General features: G+C 40.0%; 1 protein-coding gene across 1 annotated transcript in view; it reads left to right on the top strand.

Annotated features, from left to right (window-relative positions):
* Positions 1-23,915, top strand: part of LOC128737954 (division abnormally delayed protein) — a 341,312-nt gene that overhangs the window by 313,371 nt on the left and 4,026 nt on the right. The window contains exon 5 of the mRNA XM_053832738.1: positions 11,215-11,396. Coding sequence (XP_053688713.1) covers positions 11,215-11,396 — 182 coding nt within the window. The remainder of the gene's footprint in view (positions 1-11,214; positions 11,397-23,915) is intronic.

The following is a 23,915-nucleotide window of genomic DNA, read 5'->3' as shown; positions in this document are numbered from 1 at the left end:
ATCGTATTTATTGTTGTTTCTGTACCAGTCAAAGACGGGCCGGATATAGCGGCAGGACGCCAAATCCGGCCGAGACCGTGTCAGCCTAAATAACAAATACAGAACCGCTTGGTTTTATTGAATTTTATAAAAATAAGAGTTTGAAAGTATGTTCCGCCATAACTTCGGAACGCCTGGGCGGTTCTTCATCAAATTTGGAACACATATTGTGCAGGTCACATATACAAATGGCTGGATGACAAAAGGGGTTTCTGTACAGGGCTGATATGGTGACCTCAATGGCTCAAGGGAGAGATTCAAGAACGTAAAAATGGCTCATTCTCTCTAGGGATTACCGAAAAGAAGACAGATTTACAAGTGGCTGGGGGACAAAGAGGTAAGATCGGACAATCAGCTAGTTCCGTATATTTTGTAAGACATCAAAAAACGAAGAGAAAACATAAGCTGACATGGTTCACGATTTAACGATAATTTCTTAAACAAGGGAATAAATTCCTGGACGGAAAAAACCTGTAGCCTTGATTTAGTATTTAATTATCATTCTACCTTTTTAGGTATAGGTTTGTTCACTATCAGTGCCATTAAAATTGCAAAATTGGTCACTATTACCATTAGTTAGATCACTTTTCAGTCGCTACTTTTGTTAAGTTAGTCACTAAAGTCACTTTTTCGAATGTCTTTATGGCTATTAGCCCTTTAATGAAGGGCTATAATTATGACTCTTGTACATACAAAAGCATTTAAGAAATAATTATCACAGCGCATGTGAAAAACCAAATCACATCGCTCCTCGTCTCTCGTCGGGTCTGCTGCAGGTAACTATTTTTTATGCTTTCCGTCTCTTCAAGGTTTGAACACGTCCAAAAAAGTATTTAAAAAATGTTGAAAATATCTGCAGTCTTTAGTATAATTACTATCCTCTACGATAAATCAGCTTCAACTATGATAATAGTCTGGCACGATCCCGATGCTGTGATACCGCAAACGGGTGGTTCTCTTTAAAGATCATTTCTGATCAAACAGTGTACCTAAGCTAGGAGACGCCTAGCTAGCTAGCTATCCCTCGCAAGCAAATGGCTTAGAGATTGCATCGGCTAATATTCAGAAAATCTGCTCTATCATTACTTTTAAACTCGTATAACCTTTTTTCCCGTGGGATGTGTCTGTCCCGGCTGTTAAACACGCTGCGGTCTCGGTCTCTAGCTTAGCTAGCTAGCGCCAGGGTAAGTTTGAGTTTCGTTCTCTGCTGCGTGCCAAAAATACATAGAAAAAGCAAAACTCTGCGGCTGCAGCGGCACCAGGGACCGGGCTGGGGATATTCTACAGGTAGACTGGCGCCGTCCGCCGGTCTGACAGCAATGCACTTTTCATCGGTGTCCGAGCGTTTTACCGGAATATGCTTCCGCATTTGCTAATCTCATCTGGATAATGGTGGAGAAATGCTTTCATGTCGTGTCGAGTTGAAGTTTGTTTGAAATAGATGTTCTGTTTCGACTAAAACTAACTCTCGGAAGGAGGCAAGCAAGTAACATTTCTCATTACATTAGTGCACTAATCTGATAGTATGGTTTGAGTGATCATACCATACTAAAATCAAAGCCGGAGATTTATTGGAGTGATTTTATTGGAGTGAAGAACATCATCCAATCAAACACCTGATCCGTTCGGTACATTACCAAATTGCTTTATTAGTAAAAGTCATGCTGGATGGAACCGAAAGGCCAGAGCACTTGTTTTGTCTCTAATGATCCAAGCGCAGGCAACAAAGAGCGAAGGTACCTTTCCTATCGGAGCTTCTAACGTCTTTCCTATGTGGTTTGTTCTGTGTTCACACCCAAACAAAGCAAGAAAACATCATTCCAATAGCAATTTAAAATCACTTAGCACTTTGGAAGCAACGAGTGAGTGGTCAATTACATACATCTTTTATAGGGTACACTGGGGCAAGGGGAAAAGTAAATGTTTTTTCTCATATCAATTTTATCTTCCGTGTGTCACATTTTCGACAAAGCTTCCTGTTGGGTGGCTTTGCTATCTGCTCTTGCCCCGAAACAACGTATGCATTGGCTTGTTAACAAATTATGAAAGGCAAGAATTTTTTGACCCCACCGTCGTTGCCGTCACCGCCACCGGCGGTCGTTCTTGCCCTGCAATTGCGGCAGACACGCATATGTTGTTTAGTCATCGGGTTCTTCTCGATGTGAGGCCCTTGATCACACGCGCCCATACACAAAACGGTCGTTATCAGCGAGTAAAGCGGCAACAGCAGCATCAGCAGCCACTCCGTTGTGTTGTTCCAAAGAGCGCGCCAGGAAAGGAAAAAAAGTTAAATGTTTAGAGGTCAATCATTTTGTATCTCCTAATGCTGCTTAATAGAGGAAAATTATCTAAATTGTTTTATTGAGAGATTCGTCGCTGCTTCGACGAACGAATGCTAGAACAAGAGCGCTCACAAAAGCTCGAGCATTCTTCTGCAACACGTTCTTTCCGTATTATATTCTGATCTTTACGAAAACGAAAGCTGTCTCGCGGCAGGCCGGCCGACCGGCCAGTCGCAGTCCCAGAGGAACCGAACGTTCGTTTCGTTCATTCGAACCGGACAGGAATTTACATAGAATAACATTCCTGAGCGAGCATGCAGCGAGTGTTCTTCTTTCGGCACTGAATTCTTCCTGCTGATGGCACTGCTGACTGGTGAACGTTTCCAGCCGGCCGGTGCTCCTCACACCTTGTGGTGGTACAATCGAGGAAGATCTACCACAGTGCAGGGCAGAGCAGCTACCACACTGAGGACTGCAGCGTTGCCAGAGTTTGCCCAGAAAAAAATCGTAGTTTTATCTGCGAAGAAAGAGTTACACTTTTCTAAATCAATAAAGAGGCGCAATTTAAACAAATTTTGAATCAAATTTTAGTTTAAATAAAAGTTTAACCGACATTTGTGCTTCATTCGCAGCTTTGCCTGTTTGTTTGTTTTCCTGAAAAGTGTCTCTTTCCAGCAATTTGTTGTTATTTTTATTGTCTTCTGTAGCATTTTAGATTAGCTCTTGGTGGCGTCGTTTTGTTCTCGTTTGTAGTATGTTTTGGCATTTTCTGGTCATTTTATCGTCATTTCGTTGTTTCCGCATGTATTTTTAAACTTTCTTTCGTGTTTTTTTGTTGTCTCTCTTGATATTTTTGTCACCTCTTTGGCGTTTTCGGCGTGTCAGTTTTTCGTCATCTTTCCGATGTCTTTTCAACGCCCCTTCGTCGTCTATTTGCCATCTATAAGTCGTTCTTATGTTGTCTTTTCGTTATTTTGTTTAGTTTTATACGTCTTTTTGTCGTCTTTTCATGATCTTTTTATCATATTTACATTGTCCGTGTCTGTTCGTCATTTTTAGATGTCTGCCTTAGCATCTTACATCGCATGTTTCAATGACTTTTCACCGTTTTTGTCGTCTTTTTTGCGGTTGTTTTGGCATCTTCTCTTAACAACGTCATTCTGTCAATTTTTGTCATCTTTCGATAGTTTTTTTGTTCTCGTTTTGCAATTTTTGTTGTCCTCTTATAACCTTTTTGGCGTCTCGTTGTCCTGTTTATTGTCAAAACAACCAAAACTGCCGCAAAATTCGATCACTAAGACTATCGCGGTGGTCTTTTAACCTAATGCCCTTCTGACAATTAAAAAACAAGATAATTAAAGTGTTATTTTTTATTGTCGTTCGGTCGTCTTTCTGTACTTTATTCGCCGTCTCTTTTGCATATTTTGTCGCCTTTTTGACGCTTTTCAAACAATTTCTTGTCTTATTTGTGTTAAGATTTTTTGACGCTGTTTTGGCTTCTTTTCGTCGTCACCTTGTTGGCTTTCTATGGTATACTCGTGTTTCGCCGTCTATTTCGCATGTTTTGTGGCGTTTTATGACGAGTTTTAAACAACTTTTGTCGTTTTTTGTCGCTATTTTGGCGTCTTTTCGTCGTCATTTCGACAAGTTGTGTTGTATATTCTACGCTTTTTAATCTTTTTGCTCCTTTTTTTGTTGTTTTGACACTGTTTTAGCATCTTTCCGTTGTCTTCATTGTATTTTCATGTTATTTTTATTGTCTGTTCGTCCTGTTTTGACCCCAGTTTTTGGTTCGATTTTTTCAGTGGCTCCTTGACATTTTTGTTGTTTTTTGTTGCTGTATTGACTTCTTTCCCTCGTCATTTTGTTGATTTTTTTCGTTTTTTGTCATCGTCTTTTGTCATATGTAGTTTCGCCGTTTTTGTTGTTGTCTTTTCGTCACCATTTTGATAGTTTTCGTCATCGTGTTTGTTTACAAGACAACAAAAATGTTCCCTCTTTACTGTCTTTTCACCGTCTTGCTGTCCTATATTCGTCATCATTTTTTGCAAATTTTATCGCCTATTTGTTTTTTTTTTGTTTTAATTTTCTACCGATGTTTTGGATTCTTTTCGTCACTTTCTTGTTTTTTTTTAACAATGCTTTTCGGCCATCTTTTGACATCTCTTTATTGTATTTTCTTCGAATTCGTCGTCTTTTGTCATCTCTCTGTCGTCTTTTTGTTATCTCTATGCCGTAGTTTTGGTGTCTTTCAGCCATCTTCTTAATTTCGTCTTCTGTTCGTCATTTGGCCTCTGTTGCTAGATTTTTGGTCCCTTTTCTCAATGGCTTTTTACTATTTTTGTCGTCTTTTTTGTTGTTGTTTGGGCGTCTTCATTTGGGTATCTCAATTTGTCGACATTTTTTATCAATCTTTGTCATCTCTCCAAAAAATTTTGTTGTCGTTTTGCTGTTTTTGTTGTCTTTGCATCACCTTTTCTCGTCGTTTTGCTTGCTGTCAAGACAACCAAAACTGCCATAGAAGGCGATCATTAAGACTATCGCAGTGGCTATTTAATTCTGTTTTTATTGTCGTTTCGTCGTTTTTTCGTTGTCTTTCTGTACTCTTTTTCGGTCGTCTTTTTTTTACATCTTTAATCGCTTTAATTTTGACGCGCTTTTTAAATGATGTTTTTGTCGTGTATTCTATTTTTGCTAGATTTTGACGAATTTCTGCCATATTTGTTTTACCGCTATTCATCATTACTTTGTTAACTTTCTATTGCAAATTCGTCATTTTTTAACGTCTTCTTCGCATGATTTGTTGCATTTTTCAAGCTTTTTTATCAACTTCTTGTCGTTTTTTGTCATTGTTTTGTCGTCTTTTCGTCATCGTTTTCGTATATTCATAATTTTTTCGTCGTTTGCATGTTTGGCGTATTTTTAGCGCTCTTTAACTCTTTTGGTACTACTTTGTTCCTGTTTTGGCGTTTCCGTCGTCTTTATTATATTTTCATGCTATTTCTATCGTCTGATAGTTATGTTTTGCCCTCCTTTTTTGGCATTTGGGGTTTTCGGCGTGCTTTTGCCTTCCGTTGTCGTTTGTCGATTACAGTAATGTTACGATTTTGTCTACCCCAGATTTTATCAGCTTTTTACCCCGATTTTGTCAGCCTATAAATTTTGTTTAACTTTTGTGCTTTTAAACATGATTGATAAGACCTTTCAGCCTGCTTGAAACTATTCTGATTCTCTGGGGAGTTTTTGAATAAAATGATGCCTTCCTGCGAGTAATTCGGGATCAAAATTAGGATATTTTTATAGTAAAAGTTCTATAGTTTCTAAACAAGCAAAGATAGAGGTATACTATATTCAGCAATGTTGTGTATTTTTACTATTTGTACAACTTTGTAAAACACAGAAAAGTCATACAACAAATACAAAAATAGTTAAAATAGAAAAACTGATTTTAACGATTTTTCATTTATGAGAAATAGGATTTTTCTATCTTTGCTGAAGAGACAGTACCCAGCTAGCACCAACTCGTATATCAATGTACGAAAACTATCGTAAATATCTCCTAACAAACTCGAAATCGTAACTAAAGCTGGATAAAGTGGGATCAAGTTGATTTTTTGTCGTATATAATGATAATGACTGACATACATACGATTTTCAGCACAAAATCGTAGAGTAGTACGGAGCGACTCGCGCTTAATCGGATATTATCGTATATAAATACTTATATAGTCGTAACGCTCAAAATTATTCGTAATCACGTATATCGCCTCCAAAATAGTACGGATATGCCCATTTTGCGCATGAAATACGATTTATTTAGCATGTATATCTGTACGTAATGCTGATTTTTGCCTTTTTTATACATATGAAAATGCTTGCTGGGTAGGTTACTGTCTTCAGCAAAATTTCTTGTAATAATATACTGTTAAACTTTGCAGAACACATCAATGTGTTATATTGAAACTGAAGAAAAATAAATTTTTTATTTCACTTTTAGGGGGATTAATCAAAATTTGAATTCCACTGAATGATAGAACTTTTAATTTTAAGAAACTCTTCCAAAGGTTCTATAAACCTAAAACCAAGTTCTCCCGCTCAAAACTAATGCGCACCAAAAAAAGGCTCTAGACCAGTGGTGCTGTGCCCGGTTCATTGAGCTTTCGGTTAAAGTTAAATTTAATTTTTAGTAAAAGTCTTTGATATTGCAAGGTCTTAAGTCTTGAATTTTGAAAAAAATTTCGATTTCGATTTTTTTTTCCCGATTTTGTCAGTTTCCTCATTTTGTCAGCCCAAAATTCAACATGGGACTGACAAAATCGGAACATTACTGTATTCTGCGTCTGTTAATCGTATGTTATTCTTGTTCGACGTTTTTTTGTTGTTGTTATTTCTTCACCATTCACATTATTTCGTTGTCCTGTTTATTTATAAGACAACAAAAATGTTACTGCCTTTTCATCGTTCTTTTGTCGTCTTTCTCTCCTGTATTCGTCGTTTTTTTTTGCATATTTTGCCGTCTGTTATTTTTTTTTTTGTTTTTTATGCTGCTTGAGCGTCTTTTTATCATCTGATTAGTGGTTTTGCTACGCTTTTTGTCGTCTTTTTTCCTCTCTTTGTCGTTTTTTTATTATCTCGAAGTCATATTCTTGCTGTCTTTTCGCCATCTTTTTATTTTCGTTCCTGGTTCGTTTTTGATGTCTCTTTTTTGTTGCTTGTTTCGACGGTTTTCCCCCACTTTTTTGTCGCCTTTTCGTTGCCATTTTGGTGTCATTTCGTCGGCATTTGTAGTCTTTCTGTCATATATTTATCATTTTTTCGTTGTGCTTTTTGTCGTTTTTCTTGTGTTTTCCATTTTTATTAGTATTTATAATGAATTTTTGTCATTTTTGTTGCTGTTTTTGGCGGTTTTTCATCGACATTTTTGTCGATTTTTTTATCAGCTTTTTTGTCCACCTTTTTATCGTATTTCGTCGACGTTTCGTCGTTTTTGTTACTGTCTTTTCGTCACCTATTTGACATTTTTTCGTCGACATTTTATGGTCTTTCTGCCGTATATTCGTCATTTTCGTTTTCGTTGTCGTTTTTTCATGTTTTGTCTCATTTTTTAATGCCTTTATTCTAAAGACCTTTATTTTTGTCGTGCATTTCGTTGTTTTTTGCCGCTCTTCTGACGTATTTTCATGATAATTTCGTCGTCTCTTTGTCGTTTTTTGTCCTCTGAGTTTGGCTTTTTTTGTAGTTTTTTCGGTGTTTTTTTTCGTTTTATTCGTTTTTTTCTTGTTATTTTGGCGCCTTTGGTCATTTTGCCGTTTTTGTTCTTGTCTTTTCATCATCCTTTTTGTTGTCACGAAAATAAAAATGTTGTCTCTTTAGTGCCTTTTGTTTCGTCGTCTTTCTCTTCTATATTTATCGTTATTTTTAGCGTAGTTTTTTGTCATCTCATTGTTGCTTTTGCAGTCTTTTGTGATCTCTTTGTTGTATTTTCTTAGTATTCTTAGTCTTTATGTCATCTCTCGGTCGTCTTTTTGTTATTTCTATGTCATATTTTAAGTGTCTTTTCACCTTATTCTTATTTTTGTCGTAGGTGCATTTTTCTGACGTCTGTTTTTTGTTGTTTTTTCGACGGATTTCTGCCATTTTTGTTGCTGTTGCTCTTACTGTTTTGTTGTTGTCTCTTTTGCATGTTTTGTCTCGTTTTTAATGCGTTTTTGTCGTACACTTTGTTTTCTAACGATGCACTATGGGCAAAAACAAACCAAAAAACAGACGCAATTAAGATACGGCCTACAGGATGATAAAAAGTAGGTGATCTTATATAAAATTTTCCGGAGAATCGCATAGTACCTACCCCTTTCTTGTCTGCCACCAAGAAGGGCCCCATTTTGCTTATTTTCCCCTATTTTTAACATATTTTTATTTTTTTCTCGCCTTTTGCTTGGTAAGCAAAAACGAAACATAAAAACCTAATAATTTTGTATAAAGAAGTCCGCAGAATCAAATAGGGTTTACACCATTTGGTTTAGAGCAAATAATTTGTTTTTTGGTTGAGTTCCCGTTATCAAACCGACCATACCAAACGTGACCTCGACCAAAAAAATTTTGCATCGCTCTTACGTCGTTTTTTTTCATGCATGTTTTGTAACCGTTTTGACGTTTTTCATTCATTTTTTGGCACTATTTTGGCATCTTTTCGTCATTTTTGCTTAAATTTTTATGTTATTTTTGTCGTGCGTGACAGTATGACAGCGTTAACGTAAATCTTTTCGTTTTAATCCAGTACTCAGTAGAGTAAACCCTCTTTACTAGTCTATTCGTTTCTTTCTCTCAGAAGAACTCCGTAAATTTGAATTTGAAACTCCGTAGAAAATTCTCAAAACCGTAGAACTACGGATAAATCCATAGATCTGGCATCACTGGACTGAGGAGAAAACCATTCCGCTTCGCTGCGCTCCGATCTCTCCGACTCTCCCCCGAGCTGAGCCCCGATGCGCGTCTGATTGTCTCGATCCTTCACATATGCGCGCACACAACAACTCGACGAGCTTGTTGCCTCTCCACCCAAATCGATCCCATGCTGAATCGCACGGTTAACCCTCGAAGGTCTGCGCGATCTCCTCCGTATACAGGATTACATCTCTAAATCAAATAAAGTTGCTTCTTATTTCATAAACTGTCTAAAATATCTCTAAATAAAAGTTCGGAAACAAGAGTAGAATGCATTTACATTTCTACCGACGCCCCCTGGTCAGGCAAAGGTTAAGCGCATTCTCCAGAACTGGCCCGATCCTCCCGAGTACAGATTCAATTTCCCCCAGCCCAACCGCGCTGTTCCGCGCTTAGACCCTGCCGGTTCGAGTAATAAAACACGCATAAAACTGGTTTTACTGGATTTTTCTGATTCAGAAATACATTCCATTTTTGTTGCAGTTTTTTGCCCTTTTCGATTCATTTCTTCGCACCGACTCTTCTTTCTTTTCGGGCTTATATAATTTATTGTCTTCCTCCTTATCGCTTTCGCAAGCTCCTGCCTCCCCCTCACGCCCCGTTCACCTCCTTCCCACCCAGCCGTTTACGTTTCCCACCGGGACTGGCCACCACCACAATTGGCCGATGCGAATGTGAAGCTGCAAAGATTTTCGGCACTCAGCTCGACTCAGCGCAGCTCAGCTCGTTCTCAGCTTCGTATGCAGCGGATCCGCCCCATTTGCCACCCAGAGATTCCAAACCCTTCCCAGGGGTCGTAAATACGATCGCTATCACATTCTGCCCGCGAAAAGAGCGCAACTTTCTGCATCATCGTACCATTTTAATTTAATGATCCTATTGACTTCTTCGGCATCTTCGCCAATGAACGGTTTGGTCGGTCGAACGGACAGGATTAAGTGATATTCCTTTGGTTTCGTTTCGTCCCGATTGCCGGTGCCAAACACCGGTGACCGGAGTGTGTGCGGCGGAAGGTGACATTCTGACTAAGCTGAACATTTTGATGAAACTTGTTTGATTTTTACGACCGGCTCTAATAACATTGTTAAATAAATCCGAACCGACCGCTCGGTCGGAGATTGTTCGTTTCACCGCAGCTCATTTTTTTTTGTTGCTTTTCATTTCTTTTCTGTGAAATGTAGATTAGCCTCCGCCACCCATTTAAGCTGCCCGGTAAGCTTTCCAGTAGACCAACAACAAGCTCTCGAATGAGTTAAACAAACAATAGCTAGGGTCTGTCTGTTTGTTATGCAGACAGCCGAGCTAATTCTTTTCACTTCATTTTAAATGGTGGCTGTAAAAGAATCACTACTAACTGGCAGTGGATCCGTGGCTGTGTTTCTCCCATAAATATGAATCACGTGAGAACTCAAAAAAGCAATAAAATCGATGATTTTTCGATCGATGGATGCAGAAACTTCCGCAGCACCTTCCTTTTTGATGCCGGCCGACGCTAGTTAGCTAGTATATGATTTTTGGATACTCTCCTAATTGGCTGTGTTAGGTTCTGAAAAAATGAAGGAGGACGAGACTGGGATGATACGTTTTTATATTCGCCCGTTAAACTCTTTCATAAGTAGTTTGTTTACCAGTTTGTTAGGCTGAATGGCACAAATGTCAGTTGCAGAAATGCAGAAATTTTCTGCGCTTAAGCATTTATTGCTGCACAGAGAAGATTAAACAAACGAGAAGGCCTCCAACGTCCGCTACCTAATCCGGGAGGAAGCAGTGCAACCTACAATTGCAGCCTGCAGCCTAGCGCATTTACGATCGCTCGAAATTGAACCGCTTTCACCTAGTTTATGGTGACATAGATTTGCAGCCAGGCGATCCATTAATCTCAATTTCCACGCTACGTACGTACGAAGCAAAGGTTGCGATTGCGCGCGTGCCACTGACTGCCAAGAAGATTGGTAAAATGGAGCAAATCTCTTTCAAGTTCCACACATGCCTCAGCCGCATTTTATTGCAATTATTTTGCATACTGACACACACTCCTCCTCTCGGTCTTCTAGGGCACAGCAGCCGCCGCTGCGGCACTGCCGCGGCCATTCCATGGTCAGTTCGTTTGGCAACGCGCGTATTGCATCAGAGATTCCGAGATGCTTTTATTTTTATTGATATTTATGCACTTTGCCAACAAGCTAAATCGACCATTAAATCATTGTGATTCCGCCCGAAATTGTCTCTTAGCCTCGCTCGCTCGGTCTGTCTCTCGCCTAGAGCGGCCGACCGGCCGGCAGTGACCAGAAACCGTTCAGTCTGTCAGTTTCAATTTAAATTTACTTCACACTTTCCCGGTCGGTTCGGTTCCGTTCCGTTCCGCGCGCAGCTGTCCTTGATCTCCATCCCACGCTTAAATAGGTGACCAGCAACTAAATCGTCCGTCCGTATCCTTCGTATTTTCCAGGTCAAAAAGGGCTGCGGAACGCCGTCGCTAATGCAGAACGATAATCTGGCCGGTTCCTACGAGCAGCAGCTGCAGCCGACCATGCACAGCAACAAATGGATTCTGGCGCCGATCAACGAGATGCTCCAGTTCGAGATGACCATCGACAAGAACAAGGACCTGTTTCTGCAACTGTCGTCAACGTGAGTATCGATATTGATTTTCCAAATGGTTTGATGACACTGCACTGCGTTTGCACTTAGCAAATCATTGCCGCTCAATAACTAACTTGGACGCCACAGAGAAACCCGTTGCTGTAATTTAGAGAAATCTCTTGCTTAAATTTACAATGCAATGATATAAAAGATTATCCTTTGAATTCTTATATTGATGATATGTTTAAAAATCGTTGAATTTTCAATTCGACACTGCTGAGAATAAAGCGTCTCACAAAAATTTACAAACTTGGCATTGAAATGAGAAAAATTACTTTTTTCATTTTTGTTTTCTATAAACAAATCAAACGGGCACCCATGGAAAACTCTGATTTACCTTTTCCATGTAAGGTTATTATAATGTCAAACTGTTCTTTCTAAAAAATCCTGGAATTTTAGATAGGCATCCATATGATTAATGGGAGAAAAGAGTCAGTCGTCAAAAGCACGAACAGCAGGTGATTCTAAGGGACTACCTTGTGGTACTCCGGAGTGCACAGTAAACAAACAACCACGTCGCCACGCATTTTTACTAATTGCACTCTGTGTTCGAGATATGATTTTAACCAGTTGTACAACGAGCTTCGCATACAAACATCTTCAACTTCCTCCGTGATGCTGTTGATACTAACGGCATTAAATACTTTGCTCATATCTGTATATATGCAAATCCACCTGAAAACCCCTCGAGATGAAATTCGTAACCAGCAAGGTGAAAGGTTCGCAACTACTGATTTCTTCTTAAAGATTCCGCTTTGCACTGGATAGATCCCGATAATTTTCTTCCTCACTTCTGGTGCCCTTTTTATGAATCGGATGCTTTTCAATAACGCTCGGATTGCTTCTGGATAATGAGGCAAAACGAGAAAACGAATCTGAATAGAAGGAAACCAATCCAATATTGGTTTTTTACAACACCCTCTGCAATAACTCTACTTAAATGCACGGAAATCATTGCTCCCCTTAAGATTTTTTTTAAATTACGTTAGATAAATCATCAGCACAATACCCGTATAAAGCAATGATGTTTTATTTTAATGCATCTTAGTAAATCTAAATATCGAATTCACAAGACATAAAGAAAAGCTCAGCGTTCAAAAAAACGTTATTAGCCTTTTGCAAATACGAGAAGTTTAATTACAAATTCGCCATCTTCTGCAACAGAGAAATGTCGTCGTAATTGGATAACTTTTCGGCATTTGCCCATAAGTATGATTTCAAAAGGAACTTTGGCAATCCAAATACATCATAGCAAAAATCTAAGCAAATGGTATATTTCTGGAAAAATCCAAACTAATTGTTTGAAAAACAGGCATTTACGTAAAGAGAAAAAAAGTTGTTGGAAGCGGGGAATATTGTACAGGTTGGATAATTCAACTAATTTTAAAGATATTTGCATCAATCGACCAGAACGTTTTCTAAGAATTGATCGATATAGCAAATCAATAGCAATTTGTAATATCGCTATTGAAATCAGCATAAACATAACTCACTGTCAAGAATTAACGGATCTACCAATTACATTACTTAATTACTTTAGCAGCCGAGAGCCGGGGTGGCTCTTGCCGTATCAAGAATACCTATCCATTGTACTCGGTCCTGGGCTACTTGTCGCCAATTCGTTACGCGTCTCGAGTTGACACACGCAAGTCGGCTTCAACCCGGTCGAACCATCTAGCACGTTGGACCCCTCTATTCCTGGTGCAGGTGGGTTTCTTGAAGATAACGGATTTAACTGCACAGTCACCCGGCATCCTTGCTGTGCCAGTAGCTCGTGATTCATACTCCTCCGTCACTCTTCGCTTTCCGTTTGTACACCGCCAAAAGTAGTGATTTTTTGGCACACTTATACTATATACTACGGTGGTTCCAGCGATGCTAACTTTAGCTGCCAGTAGGTGCCTATTTACGGAAAAAATTACTTGTAAAAACGGTAAAATTTATGTTTCAAATCAATTTTTAAAGCAAATAAAGCAACATACGATATTTACACCTTCTAAAGAGTTACGTATTTTGATAGTGCCAAAAAGTTTGTAGAACATGTCAAACCTGTTAGATAAGGTTTTGTGTACAAAAAGTTTAATAAACTGATTTTGAGGGGGTCACGACAGAAAGTCAATTATATCTCGCAAACCGTATGATGCAGATGTTTAGTATCTTCGGCAAAGTTTCATTAAATTCAAAGCTCTACAACTTTGCCGAACACATAAACATGCTATCTAGTTCCTATAAAAAGTAGATTTTTTCAAATTTGTTATCCCCTTAATATATCTAATTGTATGAAAATGTCAACAGATGCAGAATACTTTTTTAAGAAACTTCTCCGAAGACACCTAAGCTCAAAAACGTCAGGAAAAGCGAGAAAAGACTTTTGACCGCCTTTTTCCAGAATGGTCCCACTGTGCAACGTTAATTTTATACATTTGTGAATTCTACAACCTCGACATTGGAAAAAAGCTTTAAAGGTTTCCCATCCAATAGTGTAAATGGAAATTATGGAAACAAGCAGTTGATACAAATGATGTGCAACTTGATAAAAATGATATTTCTAGGCATTTGTAAATAAGTAATATAGTAATTTATAAAATTGCGAAACAAACCGTTGAACATTTGCCACGTATTGTCGAATGTTATCTACATTCGTAACTCTAAGTAAACGCGTCCGTGTCCCGAGCACAGACCTTCATTTTTTATATATCAAAGAATCTATTTAGCAACTCTTGGCGCGGCTCTTGACGGCTCTACATTCCTCAACCTAGCGAGCGCCTGCACTCCAGGTTAGGAGCGACTCATGGCAGCGTCTGATCCGAAGCGGGCGGCTAAATTAAGAAATGTGGTGTATCAGCACTAAACCTAGGATGACAGCCCCGTAGATCGCAATCGATGCGTCGATTTCAACGACGAAACAAGGATGACGAATGGAAACTCAGTACTTGGAAAAGAACTACAGATGGCTGAACTGAGCCTTGTAGCTCTGCAGGAAATCTGTTGCAAAAGCGAGAAACTATGCAAGATCCACGGCAGTGGCATTACCAAGGATCTGGAAACAGACTTTGTAGTGTACGGCGAAATGCAGAATCGCGTGATAGATTAGAAGACAGTACCATCACCGTGCACTGCCCGTATGAAAGTTGACCCGACGATTAGAAGGAAGCATTCTACGCGAGGCTGGAGGCAATGTAAGACAACTTCGTGCCACGGGACGTGAAGATCGTTGTTCGGGGTTTGAACGCCCAGGTCGGTAGGGAAGAAATGTATAGACCGGTGACAAATGATAATAGCCAACGATGTATAAATTCGCAGCTTCCCGAGACTGGTGATCCGAAGCACCTTTTTCCCACGCAAAGATATCAACAAAGTCATCTGGAGATCACCTGACCAACGTACAATGAATTCAATTTACCAAGGTCTCTAACATCACGAACATACTTTCCCTCCAAGGTGCAGATATTAACTGTTTAATCAAAACTGTTAACCGACAGAGGAAGCCGTCCTACTCGGAATCTACCGAGAAATACGCGCGAACATTGGATGAAGTGCTGCCTCCTTTCGAGGAGTTGGGTACGAAGAAGGTTGAAGCAGAATATACTCGGCCGTCGGAGAGTGCCTAGTACACTAGATGAAGTGCCCTGGAGAAAACAAAATGATTAGTTTGATGGGGAATACCAACAAGCGTGGAGAGTAAAAAAATGCTTTCGAAAAATTATCTAAAAACATCGCCACTTGGAAGAGCTTGCCCAAATACCGATTAGCAAGAAAATAGTTAACCACCATCCGGAAGGAGGACAAAGATCTTAAAGAATTAGAGCAACTATTTCGAGCCAAAGACACGCGCACGCGCTTCACGTGAAGCTAAACCAATCTCGTAAGGGCTGACTCGCCTAAACCTGACATATGTTGCGAGGGAGGAAATTTGTCCACGTACGATTGCGAGATGATCGTTAGGTGGAATCAGTTCTTCGATAAACACCTCAGTGAAGAAGTTACAGAGGGAACGGAACGGAAATTAACCTGGGAGTGCCCATGGAAGATAATAAGGTCCAAGCACCTAATCCCCAAGAAGTCAATCGAGAAATCGAGTTGCTTAAGACCAACAAAGCCGCTGGTAAAGACCGCCTACCGACAGAGCTTTATAAAAATGACCGAGAAACACTGGCAACGGCTCTGCACTACACTATTTCCAAGATTTGAGAGAGCACGACTGCTGCAACTATCGCGGCATAACGGTGGTAAACGCCGCCTATAAGGTACTCTCTCAGATCCTTCCCTAGGTTCCCCAGGGAATTCCCAGGCAGGCTTCATAGGGACTCGCGCATCAACGGACCAGATTTTTACCACCCGACAGACCTTGTCGGGAGTGCAACGTACCCACGCATCACATTTTCATTGATTTCAAAGCAGCAAACGATACAGTCGTTCGAGACCAGCTATAGCATATAAGGCACGAATACGGGTTTTTGGATTAAGTGCATCCGAATCCGGAGCTACATTGGATCGAGTGATGTGTTTCATGAGCATCTCGGAGACACTGTCGATTCCCTTTGAGACGCGGCGAAGGTTGCCCAGTATACTGCTGAATATCGCTCTTAAGGGGTGATCCGACGCGCGGGCATCGAAACAACCCTCACCAAGGGTAGCCAACTTCTAGGCTTTGCAGATGACTTTGATATCATCACTTTGCGACGGCGGACGCAATCTACGCCAAACTGAAAGCGGAATCTAGGAGGATTGGGCTAAAAATAAATATGTCGAAGACCAAATGCATGAAAGAAAGAGGATCAAAGGAAACAAACGCGTGCCTCCCACGGATGATAACCGTTGACGGCGATGAACTAGAAGTGGTAGATGTGTTCATGTATTTGTGATCGCTTGTGATCGTGCACATTCTAGTGGGACCAGTAGTTCAGTGACAGCAGTGACACCTAGATCGTTTTCAAAACCTGTAATTTAATTACCTCGCATTTGGTAATACTAATCGTCAAACAGTTCAGTTTGCACCAATTCACAAATGTGTCTAAAGGTATTTGAAGACCACGACAATCTTCGATGCAAAAAATCGCCAAGTATATTTTAAGACCATCAGCATATACCAGTCTGCAACCAGTGCCAAGAGCAGAGGCAGCGTCGTTAAAGAATAAAATAAATAAAAGTGGTCCCAAGGTACTGCCTTGGGGTACACCAGATTTATTCGTGAATGGGAACTGTTGATTCTAGGCCAATGAAACTACTTTTTTTATAGCAGCAGACGTGTATTGCAGCTTAAAACTAAATATAATGAATTTGAACCAGGTTACATATTTTTAATAACTTCTAACTTACATGAATAGTTTCTTTTTTAACCTCAATTTTGTTTAGAACTCGTGGTTGGCTGATCGATATGTTCACTGTTAGGTATTAAATTTTAATATAACTAATTAGTTTTCCGTAACATTAATTGTAAATTTATTTTTTATTACTGCTCACCTACTCAAGAATGATCTACCGTGAACGTACCATATTCTGTGCAGTTAAGGCATTTTTATGATTCTTCCGCTATTCTAAGCATTCTAGATTTAAATTAACAACGTGGATAGCAGCAACGTGTAGTGCTGCGGGCTATAATATCTGGTAAAAAATATGGGAATTATAAGTCGAACAACAATTGAGTATATTTTTCGTTTTGTAAACTTATCCACGGTGCCTAATTCTGCGCACTTTCTTGCCCATGTTCCTAATTCTGCGCATGCTTGCTCCTAATTCTGCGCACCCAAAAAGTGAAAATAAATACTCCTGCCATGCTGTTTATGTCTTTATACGCTGAAAGCACACCAAAAAATCCTGCAAATCCTGTTTTCTGCATACTAAACATTACACTGTAGACTTTAGTATTAGTCTGTGTTTTCATATAGAAACCATTTCCCCACTCTCTGACAGCCCCATGAGGTTGGACATTAAAAAAATAGAAGACATGATTTCATGAATGGGCGCTCATAGGTTTGGACCCCGAGACTCAGTACAGGATGCCAATCAATGCAAGCTAAAGATTCTACATGAATTTTTATGCCTCTATAGCTCAGCCATTTGGGTGAGTTTGCTTACTCTTTCGCGATTTCTTCTTAGGATACTTTACTGCGCAGAATTTGGAACATGAATAAAAAATCTGTGCCTAAATCTGCGCATTATTGCAACGTATTTTTCTAACGAAAGCAATGCATGCAATCACTCTTTTTATCTAAAACATGACTAAAACTAATGATTCTTTCTAATTATGCTGGGTAATTTGATCATTGCAAAGACTTTCGATCAAAAATTTGATAATTTTCTAGAAGGACAATCTTAGCGTTGGTGCTAACGACGATGTTTTCTTCCATATAAAATACTTTCACTTTCACGTTAAATTATTTCGCTCTCAAATATTATGGTCCGTTTGTGAATAATGGCGTAATATTCAATAGACATTTATAAAAAAAAATAACGCGATGATCATAGTTATGCACAATGTTAAAAAGTACTTATATAAAGAAAAATGCGCAGAATTAGGAGCGGTCACGGTATATCTTCTAATTATATTTTTCGGCTCAGTCACTTCAACGATTTCACTGTATAGTGTAACACGTGAGAAATATTTATTAACTAGAAATCAATTTTAGCTTTTAATATATAATATTTTACCTTATTAAGTTAAACCAGTATCAAACAATTTGCTATTCATTTTAATCTTCAATGTCTCGAGTGAATGATTTTTAATTATGGTAGAACGAAATATTTTAGCATAATCGCAGCCGCACTTTGTTTATACTCTATTGCTCTTTAGCAAAGAAAAAGTCTTTAGCTGTTGATGACAATTGCGATCGATGCCAATTGTACTTATGTCAGATCTAGGCAATGTGCCCAGCGGTGCTTACAGGGACGATAGTGTTGACCTGACTTTCACTGGCAGATCGGATATCGGATGTGACAAACTGTTGCGAGGCGACTAGACGTAAAATTTTTCCGAGCAGTATCACGAGCTTCATGCACTGTTTAGTGAGATTGCCATTGTACATCTGACGAAAGGACTACGGTGGGCCGGACACGTCGTAACGACAACTCCACCGGCATCAGAAACAGAGGGGCTCGACGTGCAAGATGGCTCGACCAGGTCGAACGTGATATGCGACTTCTGCGACTAGTGGCAAATAGTACACCGCCTCTAGTTTTTGAAAATAAAAAAAACAGTAGTTGGCACTAGGGTTTCATCATGCGCCATGGGTGAGAGCATGCTTGAAACCATCAATGTTTCCCTGTTGAATACAACAGATGTCGTTGCTTGGTAACGCATATTGTACATATTGAAAACAACCCAATTTTGTGCGACAATAAATTTACTCAGTGCGGCAATAGCACTCTCTAGTTTATCTCAGTTTTTTTTTGTATTTATCGTTAAAGTATCGTTAAGGTAGTTAGTAAATATTGTTTTTGTATATCGCGTCCATGTCATGAAATTTGATTTCTACGAACTGATGTCTCAAAAATATTCAGCTCCCGGATCTCGCGCTGTAGCAAATCTGCTTCCCGGGCTCACGGGAGAATGGTAGTAAGATGCAATGGAGAGTTATAGGAAAACGTTTGTTTTTTATCAAAATTAGGCAGAAGTTATAAAAATTAAGCAGGACACAGTAACTGTACCACAAATGAAATGTGATTAGTGATTGTTTTTTAGGGAGGTAAGTGAGAAATTTTGATTTCACTACCACTAGAAAAGCGCCGTCTCTTGAAAAGTGCCCAATTGGGGACGAGTGGCCCAAGATCGAGTTGAATAAAGACGACAGCTTAAAAAAGCACGTGCTACCCCTGCTCTATACTACTGACGACAACGACGACGGTGACCATTACATAAGTTGTTGCGTTTGAGAGTTTTCCGCTGAAACTTAGTGAGTTCATAAATTTGGGATCTCTGATCACTGCTAACAAAAACGCAAGTCATAAGATTCTACGACGGATTCAACCGGGCCGACTCTGTCCTCCGTAACATGTTTCGGTCAAGTAGCGTACCCTGACAGCGCAACAAAACTCTATAGTAATCAGACCGTTAGTCCTCTACGGATTTGATATTGTAACGGTGCTTTCTGAAAACATGCGTGCACGTACCGTATGAACCACAGGTTTCATGCTCATCTGGTGAAAGCCGGGAGGCTCCGGTGGGTCGGCCACATCACAAGGATGCCGAACGACAGTGCGGTAAAATCTATGCTCGTTAAGGACCTTACCAACACCAAGAATAGAGATCAGCGTGCTGATCGACGGTTGGCACCAGGTATCTTTTCGGTGGTAGAAACAAAAAGAGCAACCATACAAAAAAATATGTAATTACCCAAGAAACATTTATGCGCTGATTAAACATTTTAGCAGCCGTTATTATTCAGCTATAGCTGAATATGCATCGAATAAAATTTATGTAAACAATTCTACAATACTTATTCAGCCGAAATTGGAGAACTTATACCACCTATTTCATTTGAGGCAGAAAAAATACTTGTTAAGCAATTATATAGCCCATTATATAACCTTTGTGCACCTTTGTTTCCAGCTTTGCGCAATTTGGGTATTTAAAAACGCGCAAAAGACTCTATTAAGTTCGGTATTCGGTGTTTGTTGGGTACCGCCGGCGGGTGGAGCGTATGTGTGTGCTTACGAATAGTTAGACTAGAGGGACGGAAACTAGATTTGAGACTATCTAATATAGGGTGTCGTGCTTTTGAAATTTACAGAATCGATGACGACTAATTTCACCTTAATTGTCAAAACTTGGGCGCCAACCGAGAATTATTATTATTATTATTATTAAATCAACGGGCTCGAGATAGCCCCAATGATTGTCGATAGTTACATAAAAATACAGTCAAGTGAGTAAAATACAAATACAAAAACAGTTGAAATATAAGTCTACATCACTCGCGGATTATTGCTCCCGAAAAAAAGCTTGCAAATCTTCTGCCAAGTATTCGACGCGACAGATGAAAATCGAATAATGACGACACTTGATTAAAAACTCGCTGCAAGCCACCGAAAGCGCCATTCATAGAGTAATTAGTGCGACGAACTGGTAGTCTCAGCATGGCGCTATTACGCAGTGCTCGTGGTTGTACATTTATGTTAATCTGCTCCATAAGCACAGGGCTGTCTATTCTACCCTGCAGGCAATCCGCAATAAACAAAGCTCTAGAGGCAGCTCTACGAACATAGAGAGGTTCCAAGTCAATCAGCTGACAGCGGCTTACATAACTAGGTAGACGGAACGGGTCTCTCCATGGCAACCTACGCAAGGCGAATCGAAGAAATCGGCGCTGAACTGATTCAATTCTCTCTGTACTGTTGTTGTAGTTAGGATTCCAAACGGGCGAACAGTATTCCAGGATGGACCGCACCAGCGAACAATATAGTGACTTAAGGCAATATATATCAGAGAACTTTTTCGCGATCCTGAAAATGAAGCCTAATGACCTCGAAGCTTTAGCGATAATGTACGAGATATGCTCCTTGTACGTTAACTGCGGATCCAAGATAACTCCCAGGTCTTTTATATACGAAACACGTTCGATGGGTGTGCCATTGAGCTCATAACAAAACAGGATCGGGTCTTTTTTTCTGGAGAAAGTGATTATTGAACACTTCCCCGGGTTCACTAACATGCGGTTCACATCGCACCAAGCGGCAAAGGCCTCCAACTGATTTTGGAGAAAGTGACAATCGTCTGTCGAACGGATCTGGGAAAACATTTTCAGGTCATCTGCATACGAGAGTCGAGGGCATTTGATAGCCAAATTAACGTCGTTGAAGTAGAGCAGAAAGATCAAAGGTCCAAGATGGCTTCCCTGAGGTATACCTGAAGAGGCTAGATAGCTATCGGACCTACAATCTCCAATGGCAACCACCAACTGTCGATTGGTCAGATATGAGCGAAACCAGCGCAAAAGGTTGTCGCTAACGCCCAGTCTATGCAATTTTGCAATTGCGATGTCATGGTTTATCTTATCAAAAGCGGCCGACAAGTCTGTGTATAAGACATCGGTTTGAGCACGGTGGTCCATACTTCCCGTTATGTATGATGTTAGACACAGCAGGTTAGTGGTGGTAGAGCGCTGGGAAATGAAGCCATGTTGATCGGCACTTAGATATTGTTTGCAGTGTGACAATAGAGGTTCCATGATTACCAACTCAAATAGTTTTGAAACTGCACTGAGCGATGTGATTCCTCTATAGTTGTTCACATCTCGTTTACTACCTTTTTTATGCACAGGAAACATATGCGCAAATTTCCAACATGATGGGAATACGCCGCTAGAGATAGACATTCGGAATAGGTAAAGCAATGGCGTCAACAAACAGGATATGTGTCTCTTCAGGAATGAGAGAGTGTGGGTTAGAGTCCCACTTACCAGTTGAGCTACGCAATATATTTTTGGCCTCATATCGAAGTTTCGCAGTTTCATGCAGTCTACCATCGTTCTCACCAAATACTCCTCCACCCTAGTAAAATAAAGAATAGATAGGCCCAACGTCTTCGTGTATCCTCTCACTCAACTGACGGAAAAGAATAAAGTAAACCTTTACTGGAAACGAAAAAGTCGATACTTTAGCGAGACAGGGTTCATCTACGCACTTTATCGGCCCAGAGCCGTTCAGTGGTGTGTCACCAAACGCATTTAAATCCGAAATTCGTGCATGGGAACACAAAATAATAGAGGAAAATTGGAAATCCTCTGCATGACTAAGACAGCTAAACCACTTTATACAGCCATACAGTAAAAAAGCCTAGCATTGCTTAATTTGAAGAAAACAGAACTAAGTATAACAATAGAACTATTTACCGGTCACTGTCCGAGTAAACGATATCTCAAAACGATTGGTAGGCTGGACAATGGTACTTGCCAACTCTACAAATTTGAAAGCGAATCCGCAGAATATCTGCTCTGCCAGTGCAGTGTACTAACTCTTCGCAGACTAAGAACCTTCGGTAAAGGAACAATGGACCCTTCCGAAGTCTGCAAATCCCAGTCAGGTAATAAACTTCATAAGAAGTGTAATGCTGGACTGGGAGAAGATGTATCTGGTATGAATTGACAATGACGAACACTTCCATCAATAGTGTTTTGTTGGCAACTAATTCCTAGACAAAAGAAAAAGTATACCGCAATAGATCAAAATAATGGTCGCAGTGCAGTGGTTAAACCTTCCGATAAAAAAACCGTCTTCTTCCGTGAATATGCGGCGCTGACCTGCGAAATAACGTCGACAAAAGACTGTTAATTCGCAGTATATGTATCATGTTCCTGTTTCACCAATTTTTTAGCAAATACCTTGTAAAATAGTTCTTTAAAGAGTACTTTGTCTTCCACTAGAATACCAGGGATTTGACCCTTCTTTAAATTATAAGGAAGACATTAAACTATTACAGGATTCTGCGTGAATTTTCACTCTGGCTGATCCAAATCTTTTAGTAAACCATTTAATTGCCACAAACTGCTGATAAAACAGGTTTGCATTTCCAGAGCTTATTTGCATTTGTGCACACGATTCGTTTTCTTACCTCCTAAAGTGAAGGTGATGTTTTAACCCCTGATGATGATTCTCTGTGTGGCAAACGGGATGAACAATGAACATATGTTTTGCCTACAGCAGGAAAGGGTTGAGTTGGTTTTACCGCTACCGCACAAATATCACGAGCTGTGTTATCACACAGAAGACATGCATTAATTGCAGTACATATTTACAAGTACGCTACGCATGCACGTGGCATTTCTCTAGACAAGCGCGGACAGCAGCTAAAGGCAATGATCAGGAAGATTAATGAAGTCTTTCTAAACATGTCCATTCTTTTCTTCTTTTTTCAACACTGCTGTTGAGAGGTTGAAAGTGCAGGGACAACTGCAAAATTTTATAGAGTATTGCACGGTTGGAGTTTAACTTACTTTTTATCACCAGGAGATGGATTTGATCTAGGATCTGACCACCTCACAGACCTTGCAACACTCCATAGAAGATCAGAACTAGGCCTATTACGAATATATAAGTCAAAAAATAGAAGTCTGGTTGATTTTTTTTTCTTGGCAAATGAAAGGAAAATATTTTCCACCATCTAATCAACAGCATCAGCCGTACCGTACCGTCAATTGTGCGATGTTTTGCAAGCCCCTGTCTATCCGTACCGGGTCCGTAGTCTTGTCTCGTCATACATCGGTGTCGGAGCGCGATGTCCCGGCACGATGCAAGTCCCCCCAATCGAATCATTGTTGTGTTGTTGCTGTTAGGTACTCCATGCAAAATATTCAATGAAGCGGGTAGTCTGCAATGAATGCAGCGCTCTGCACTAATTCCTATCTTCAAATAATATCTCGGCGGTCGGAGAGCGAGCGCCTCGCTGGCAGTTATGAATGCATTTCGACACGTTATGCAGGCAGGCAGGCAGGCAGGCCTGGGTTTCAGAATTGACGCCGTACCGCGTCGCGTTTCTGCGGGTTAAGTCGAAACAGTTTCTCAGTTTCAATG

This window comes from Sabethes cyaneus, chromosome 2 (genome assembly GCF_943734655.1).
Source record: "Sabethes cyaneus chromosome 2, idSabCyanKW18_F2, whole genome shotgun sequence".
In the NCBI taxonomy this organism is placed as follows: Eukaryota; Metazoa; Arthropoda; class Insecta; order Diptera; family Culicidae; genus Sabethes; species Sabethes cyaneus.
This window is presented reverse-complemented; position numbering and strand designations above follow the sequence as displayed.